Source organism: Haliotis cracherodii, unplaced genomic scaffold (genome assembly GCF_022045235.1).
Source record: "Haliotis cracherodii isolate W230 unplaced genomic scaffold, xgHalCrac1.p SCAF_21, whole genome shotgun sequence".
Lineage (NCBI taxonomy): Eukaryota > Metazoa > Mollusca > Gastropoda > Lepetellida > Haliotidae > Haliotis > Haliotis cracherodii.
Window position 1 is genome coordinate 14,827,508 of NW_027266277.1, and position 9,523 is coordinate 14,837,030.

At 44.0% G+C, this 9,523-nt stretch overlaps 1 protein-coding gene across 1 annotated transcript; it reads left to right on the forward strand.

Annotated features, from left to right (window-relative positions):
* Nucleotides 1-1,483: 1,483 nt before the first annotated feature.
* On the forward strand, nucleotides 1,484-2,119 carry LOC139470791 (ras-related protein Rap-2a-like). The gene has a single exon (XM_071253082.1). It carries the CDS (start codon nucleotides 1,484-1,486, stop codon nucleotides 2,117-2,119), a length of 636 nt encoding a protein of 211 aa, XP_071109183.1.
* Nucleotides 2,120-9,523: the final 7,404 nt, after the last annotated feature.

Genomic DNA, 9,523 nt, shown 5'->3' on the forward strand with positions numbered 1-9,523 from the left:
ACTCTGAGGAACGCCTGACGCAGTCCACCTGCATTTGGCGGCCTTGGTCGGACGCCATTCAGTCGTCTTTGAATCTCTTTTGAGACAAGTAACGGCTCTCGTCTGAGAAGGGGACTCTTCTCCAATGCTGGCGACGCCAATGCTGGTGCTGTGTTGCCCACTGAAGACGGTCCCGGCGATGACGTGGTGTCAGAATGGGTCCTCGGTGAGGCCTGTGACAGTGGAAGCGATCTTGAAGATGATGTCGCACAATGTCAGGTGGTGACCTTGTTCTTCCACTACGTGGTCGGTCATCTGTAGTGTTGGTGGTCTGGAGCCTGAATATGGTCCTTACGTGGACTTGAAATGCATTGGCTACTTGCCGGGCGGTTTGTCCAGCTTGCAATCGTCCAAGGGCTTGGTGTCGATGATGTTGTGTCTTGGTCAATTTAATAACGAATGAAAGTTATCCGATCTGGCTGGATTTGTATAGGGCGAGAAATGGAGGAACACATGCGCATTTCAATTTGCTCGGAACTCACGTGCATCGGGTTACCATGGCCGTTGCCGTGATGCGTTTGGGCGACCAGTTTTATTGTCATTTGCTTTGTTTTTTATCATCAAATTTCATTTTCCAGGAGAAGGTAATGTTAAATTTTAGAAACTTTGATAAAAATTACCCAGATATTTAACTGACAACTTTTCATGCAATGTTACTTGGGGTGACGTTTCTTTTGCAGTTCAGTATATTTTAAACCACAGATAGTTAGATCAAAAGCAACAGTCTGTAAAAACGTTTGTCCTTTTTTTAAACGTGCAAAAAGCATTTTTTCTAGCATTTCCCTTTATATTTTCGACATGGGGGTCCTCATTTAAAGTTCACCAATGGCTCCTTGTTATTTAGGAATTTGTTTGAACTCTATTGAATGGTAATTGAAGAGGTGCTGAAACAAGCAATGCACTAGATGGAAATTTTTCGGGATAGGTTGAAGTAAACATCACCTTCCCACTCGTGTTTTTGTATCAATGGCAGCTGTTTGCCAGTCTGTCTGTTTTTCTGTCTGTCTGGTTGCCATGGGATCAACCAGACATTACACTGATCTCAGACAGGACAACACCGCGGACACAAATGGCGGACACACGTGGCAAAAATTAGAAGGGAGTGACCAACTAATTGCGCACGGACTGTCTCAAGCGTTGCCCATCGGTGGGGAAAGAACGTCATCACAGTTGGAGGTGTGAAAAAAACACAATTATATAAACGTTGTATTTTAATCCTTTCCGACGTCTCTCACGCTTAAAATATATATTAGGCATTATTAGGCCCAAAATAGATATGAAACAGTCTCCCACTGTAAAAGCTCCCTATAAAAGCCCAGAACACTCTATGCAACGATATCTCTGTAGATGCATCGATTCGATTAGTTTGGTTCCATGACTCAGAACAGAAGCTCCTGGTAGTTCTATAATAGTACAAGAACGGTTTGTAGCTATAGTCTCGGCAATGGCAGCTGCTCATTCCAACCAAACCTTCAAGATCGTTGTCCTGGGTGCTCCTAGAGTTGGGAAGAGCACCATCATCTCCCAGTTCCTGCACCAGAAGTTTATTGAGTTACACTGGTTCACCATCGAGCTGGAACAAGAGACAACTTTGATCGGTAAGGAAGGACGACAAGTCTCCCTCGAGATCGTGGACACTCCGGGTGGATACTGCTTTGGGGCAAGAAGAAGGTTTGCAATTGAGTCGGGTGATGCATTTATTCTTGTATTCTCTTTGGAAGATGAATGCTCGTTTGAGACAGTAGCCATGATCAGGGAGGATATCCTTCGTATCAAGAGGAAGAATAAAGTTCCGATCCTTTTGGTAGGAAACAAGACTGACATTGAGGATGATAGAAAAATCACGGGAAAAACTGGTGCTGAACTTTTTGCCAAGAAAGAATGGAAAACCAAATACGTTGAGGCTTGTGGCAAGGACCACAGCAGTGTCACACGGGTGTTTCAGAAGCTGCTCAAACTGGCAAAGATTAAGGTCGAACTAAGCTCCCATGAACAAGGGGAAACGCGAAGGTTTACCTTCCCTGGAAGCGTGAAGCGAAAACTTAGGGCCATTGGTGAGAGACGAAGTTCTGTTGCATAGTTATTTCATATGTTGAATAAATTGATATTTGGGTGTATAATTAAATAATTATGATGCTGTAAGACTTGATAAACGACTTAATAAATCTATTACTATCATTCTGTTGTCTCTTTTCAGTACATGCGATATCATGTGACTGGATTTCTGGTCCATCACCTAATTATCTGATTATTTTATATGCAGCTGTCGCTTGGCAGGAGAAGGGCTGTGCGGCGTGAGGCAGCAAACGCATACATTATTTCTGCAATTGTGATGGTTGCTACTGTTAGGTCAGGACATGCTTACCATATACCCGAAGACCGCCTCCGTGGTCGTGGTAGAGCGTTCGCCCGTAGAGCGGAAGGTCCGGGGTTTGATCCCCGGCCGCGTCATACCAAAAGACGTTAAAAGAAGGTTCTTGTTGTGACCCTGTCATGCGTTCGGCATTAAGGGGCTAAAACAAGGACTGGTCGGCTCGGAGTCAGTATACTGTGTCTGAATGGGGTATTCATGTTAAACCGCGGCATGGTATCTCAGTGAGCTTGCACTATAAATCGGCATACAAGCAGCCACACACATACACACACGTACATGCACGTGCAACAATCTTGGACGCGACGTTAAATCCCATTTCACTTCACCGCATTCCCGAAATTTTTGTGTCATCAATGATTTTTCAGTACGCCTTTTACGACAAATGGAATCTGTTTTAGCGGATAGTCGCGACCCGTTCATCTCTGGATCGATGTATCTGCTGATGGCCTGAAGTCCCCGAGTTTCAGCTTGAGCTTTGTGGTATTTTATCATTGATACTGAGTCAGCTACAAATGATGCAAGAATGCCTTCCTAAATTGACTTAGGTTTGTACTATATTTGCTGTTTGAAAACAACGACGACATGCATAGCTTAACGTTGCACTCAGCAATATTCCAGCTGCATAACGGTGGCCTGAAGATATTAAGTCGGAACAAGGCAATCCAGTGATTGATATTGTGAGCAATGATCTACGTAACCGGGTACGATGACAGACAATAGTCTGGTGGTTAAAGCGTTCGCTCGTCACGCCGAAGGCCTGGGCTCGATTCCCCGCATGGGTACAATGTGTGAAGCCCATTTCTGATATATTACGAAAAGCTGTGTAAAACTGTAGTCAGTCACTCTCGTGGATGGCGCCTGTCAGGATCTGAACGTCTGGTGTCTGATCCCCGACCACGTCATCCCAAAAGACAAAGTGTAGATTCCTAAAATAAGTCTGTCGGACAACACCATAGACTGAAAAATGTCTGAATAGCAAACTAGCCCCAAAGTCTGTTGCTTTGAGTGGTGACCCGTGAAGATTCCGGAGTAGAATTGGTCTTCAGCAATCCATGCTTGCCATAAAAGGTGACTATGCTTGTCGTAAAAGGCGACTAGCGGGATCGGGTGGTCCGGCTCGCTGACTTGGTTGATGCATGTCATCGATCCCAATTGGGTGGATCGATGCTCATGATATTAATCACTGGATTGTCTGGTCCAGACTCAATTATTTACAGACAGCCGTCATATAGCTTGAATATTGCTGAGTGCGGCGTTAAACAACAAACCAACCAACTAACCAGCGATTTTTCAGCTGGAGAATAAAATTCTCGGGTCACCAATTCTCAATGAACGTGAAGGTCTGGACAACAAACGACCGTCGGACTTTGCCGAATGGTGACGGAAGCCGGACGATAAAGGGGGAGGGAAGCGGTGCCGTCACTGGACCGTGATTAGTCAAGTTTCATGTCCCGATGACACTGGGTCGGTCAAAATAAACTTTCATGCGTACAACTGCTAGATTTCAGTTTAGACATACAATATATCGGGACACATTTCTTAAATCTTTTAAACTTTTGGGTGAAACAGTTCTGTAGAGTTTAAAAATATTTAGCCACAAGTAGTAGTTTTTTGTTTGTTTGGAATATACATAATTCTTTGTTGAAGAGGGGGGCGGTCGGTTAGCCTAGTGGTTAAAGCGTTCGTTCGTCACGCTGAAGACCCGGGTTGGATTCCCGACATGGGTACAATGTGTGAAGCCAATTTCTTGTGTCCCCCGCCGTGATATTGCTTGAATATTGCTGAAGGGGCGTAGAACCATACTCACTGTTGGAGAAGAGCTCCGCATCTGAAAAGATCATCTACAGATTAGTGAATCACAGAGCTGACTTTCTTGTCTTCGTATATTCTTTCATCGGCCTGTCTCAGAGGGCAAACTAGGATTTGAAGTACATGAGTGAGGTGGGTTTAACGCCGTTCTTCACCCGAACGCGCCACCTTTGACGGCGCTCGTGTGGTGACAAAAAAATGGTGAAACAGGTTTCCTGCCTATGGCATAAACTGCGCGTGCATGTTAGCTGTATAAATGCGTTCGTCTGCAGGGTATAACCACACGTGATGAAAGCACACAAAAGAAATGCCATGACTGTCACAGAAGCAGAGAGAGAGAGCCATCGGTATGGCCGAAATGGGGGCAACACAGGTCCAAATTGCCAGAAGGTTTGGTTGTACACCATTAACAGCAGCCAGGCTGATTCAACGGTACAGGCAGACAGGGAGGACACAGGACAGGCCTAGAATCGGACGACCCCGGGTGACAACACCTCTGGAAGACCGTCAGATACGGCTCATTCACCTGCGAAACAGATTCGTAACGGGGATGGCGACGGCAGCAACAGCTTTGGGACATCCCATTAGCCAACATACAGTACTATGACGACTTCGTGCTGCTGGAATCCGAGCGTATTGTCCTTCCCGAGGAATGGTACTGACTGTTCAACATCGACGCCTGAGACTGCGATGGGTGAGGCAGGTTCGACGCTGGCAAGTGAGAAATTGGTGTTGAGTGCCGTTTACTGATGAAAGTCGGTTTAACTTGTTTCGAAATGACGAAAGAGAACGAGGGGACCATCTTGACAGACAGATCAGAGCACGCCATCAGCCTCCCGTCAACAAACAAGAATTGCAGCAGGCCCTGAGAAACGAGTGGCAACGGATTCCTGTCCACGTCATCAGAAGACTGACATCATCGATGAGGCGGCGTATCAAAGCATGCATTGAGGCAGCTGGAGGTCATACACGCTATTGAAGGCAACTGTGCCGAGAATGAACTTATAGTGTGTTTGACAATTTTTTGGTGACATTTCAGACAACTTTTGAAAATGAAATTTCTTACCCAACCATTGTTTACCTTGAGCTTACATTACCTGTGATTGCACAATTTCATTCAAACTGTGGTTTATCAATCATTTGCTACCCCTACCTAGATTATATTATAATTCACAACAAAACCTCTTCTTGTTATTTTTTTATTGATGATGGAACTCGACCTATACTTTCTTTTGCCGCCAGGTGTATTACTTTTCAAACCACCATACATCTGAACTATACTCAACAACAAAAGTTCCTGTGACACCAATATTTTAGTGTATTTTGGTTTGGTTTTCAATATTGTAGTACTTGTATGGGATCAAGTCACAAAAACGTAACTACTACAGAAAAGCATGCATTCCATGCAAAAGTTGACTTTTATGCAAGCCCCATGCATTTCACTACCCAAGAATGGGTATAAAAACATGTGCGTTAATGGGATTCAATATGCATTGTTTAGCATCGTGCTAACAACAACCACTCAGAAAAACAACAAAATTACGCAATTATTCAACATTATGAAATGCCACGCCTGTACTAAAATGAGCGTCTGCGAGCCATTGGTATGCTTGAAGCAGGATCGAGTCAACGTGATGTTGCAAGACAATTTAACGTCCACAGAAACACCATTTGGTGTTTATGGCAACGTTGGTAACAGATGAATGCAGTCAGAGACCATCCTCGGAGTGGCAGGCCACGCGTAACCAATAATCGACAAGACAACTGGATTCGAACAACACACCTACGAAATCGATTCCAGCCAGCAACAGTGACTGCAAGAAGCATCCCTGGCCTTCGACGAATATCGACACAAACTGTACGTCGTCGCCTGAGGTGTGCAGGGATTGTCGCCAGAAGACCCGCCAGACGTCCCATTTTGACAGGAAACCACCGTCAAGCATGTCTACAGTGGTGCAGACAGCGTCTACGCTGGACCGTCATGCAGCTGGGACAAGTTCTATTCACTGACGAGTCTCGTTTTCACCTCAGCCACAGCGATGGACGGATTCGAGTGTACCGACGTCGAGGTGAACGTTACGTCAATCATTGTGTCATGGAAGATGATCGGTTCGGGGGCGGCAGCGTTATGGTATGGGTGGGCTTACATCAAGACAGGGGACCCGTTTTATAGTAGTAGAGGGAAATCTCAATGGACAGGGCTACCGCGATGAAATCATCGGCCCTGTTGTTCTACCGTTTTTGCGTCGTCACGGCCCAGGCATTACCTTTCAACATGACAACGCCCGGCCTAATATTGCTCGACTTGTTCAGGATTCTCTTCAACAAAACAACGTGAATGTCATCCCCTGGCCGGCTCGCTCCCCTGATCTCTCACCAATCGAGCACATGTGGGATGAGATGGATCGGCGCCTTCGACGTCAACAACGTGTTCTACAGACACTCCATGAACTTTGAAACATGCTCCAGCAGATATGGTTGGTTTGTTGTTTGACGCCGTACTCAGCACTATTCCAGCTATATGACGACGGTCTGTAAATAATCGAGTCTTGACAAGACAATCCAGTGATTAATATCATGAGCATCGATCCACGCATTTGGGATCGATGACATGCATCAACCGAGTCTGACCACCCGATCCCGTTAGTCGCCTTTTACTCTAGCAGATAAGGACAGATATCCCACAGGACTTTGTGCGACGCCTGGTTCATTCCATCAGACGAAGATGTGTTGCTTGCATCGCAACCAGAGGTGGACACACACGCTATTGATTTGTAAATTGACATTTTGACATGATCATGTTCTTTTTGAAATCACGCATTTTCTGAAGTCAGTATGGCAAATTAAACCATTTGAACACTTACAGGAGTCTTTTATCTGTTGCAAACCGAAATTGTTTCAGATTTGGTAAAAAACATAACTTTGCATTAAATCTTATTCAATGTCACAGGAACTTTTGTTGTTCAGTATATATTTTCACACGCAAAAGAAACGCAAGTGGTTTTAAGCAAATAGGTAACAAACACGGAACCATAAATTGATACGAGTTTTAGCCTGATGGTGTTCTCAATATTTTTGATTGCATTTTTGAAGCCCCGTGTGCAAACGCAACATAAAAGCGGTCGTCCTAGGGTTACCACACCTTGCCAGATTACCCGTCAACACCAGCGACCTTCCGTTCCTAAATGCAAGTGAAAGTTCTCAACAGACCATGGGAACACATAATCGATACATTAGCCGGAACACTGTGATCCGACGTCTCCGTTCCAACAACCTCAGATGTCGCCGACCAGCACGTCGTCCTGTTCTCCAACCACGGCATCGACAAGCACGACTTCAGTGGGCACAGTGTCATCACAATTGGCGTCATCGTGAGTGGAGGCGTGTCATCTTCTCTGATGAAAGTCGCTTTTGTGTCTCCCATGCAGACGGAAGAGTCAGAATTTGGCGGCGTCGAGGTGATCGTTTCGCTGACAGAAACATTGTGGAAAGGGATCCATGGGGTGGGCCTATCGTCATGATATGGGCAGGGATTGGACTTAATGCGAGACTTGGACCGATGTGCTTTCTGAATGTTGGTCAAGGTCGGGGACACGGCGTCACTGCTCAGCGGTATATCGACCAAGTGATCAGACCCCACGTTGTTCCATTTTTTGCACAACATCAACACATTTTCCAGCAGGACAACGCTCGTCCCCATGTTGCCAGAGCTACCATGCCCTTTCAGCAACACAACATCCGTGTTCTACCGTGGCCAGCCCTCAGCCCTGATCTGAACCCCATCGAACACTTGTTGGATGATATGTCATCGATTATTTACAGACAGCCGTGATATAGCTGGAATATTGCAGAGTCCAGCGTCAACCAACCAACCAACCAACCAACCAACCTGGTTTTACACCTGATTCACGTGGAAAATACTCGGATAATGCATTATTTGATTTTACCAAATATTTTGTTATTCATATGTACATATTTTAAACCCAATTAAAAAATCTTCCCTTTATACCTGTTTTTAACATTTTGGTCCAAAGACCAGTTCTTCAGTTTTTTCTTTTGAGTTTAAAAAATTGTGTTAACATAAGAATAACAAATACATTATCTGTCGATGAAAAGTTGTTTCTAAAGCCAGCTTGTGTGATATTAGATATAATTTTCTTCTAAAACGAATTTCTATCGGTCATTTAGGATACTTGCAAATAACCTACTGAATCAATATTATCGGTCTCTATGAATTTGGGTCAGATGGATCATCTCTGTGTTTGTGAATTGGTTTTATTTTTCCGATTTACCATGATTTATGGATAATACCAGAGGCGAATACCAGATTAAAAATTCACTATTTAAAGGAGCTAATAAATCAACACTGTCAATGATATAGTCGTTTTCTACATTATCGAGACAAGCTGCTTTGTTCCGTTTAAGATCCTTTGCTGCCTTTATTACTTCGTCGGTAGTGATATCATCATTCAAAATACTGCAAAGATGTACATTTCATTTAAAATGTAATCATTTAAATTATCTTCGTCTTGTATGGGGGTTCTCATTTATTTTTTTGAACAGTCAAAGAAGCTCGCAATGTCATACGCAATGTTATGCGTTGTTTGTTTCATATTCTCCACAATATTTTTTGCAAAACGCTTCGGTCAGTTGGTTATTATATTTTCATATGCTGTCGGTAGACACTTTAATTTCTTTCTGTATTATTTTTCTTAAAACGACGTTTGGCTTTGTTACACATAATTTTTAGTGCCTTTTTACATTCATCTCCGAACCATGTTTTATCAGTTTTACTACTGTACACAGCTTTGACTCTGCAGCTTCTAAAATGCTGCATGCGCAGCGCCAGTAAACATGTGCGCTATGCTGTCTCCAAGATTGTTTACCGAAAATGGGCCAGAATTTTGGAAACGCGCCGCGTGGGCTGACTGGGTTACTTATTTATTTGTTCGACATCAATACTTTGGCGGAATAAGTCAGTTTTGTTGCTTTCACTTCTCCATTTCCTTATGTATGCTGGTTGGTTGGGTGGGGTCCGGGTTTTCTAAGTTAGGTTTTGTCACAAAGAACGTGAGTGGAAATGTACATGTGAGAATGTCGGGGAGAACTCCTCTTTATCAACTGTTATGAAAAGGGGTAGGCACATAGGAGATGCAATGACATAATCAATTACAGGTTGGTCCTTACATGATATTTTTCCACTTAGTCTATCTAGTCAATTTAGTCACTGGCCACTGGCGTTCCCATTTTGCTGATTCTTAGTGAGCTTTGATTAGTATATTTGTCTTTATCACCTCCCCA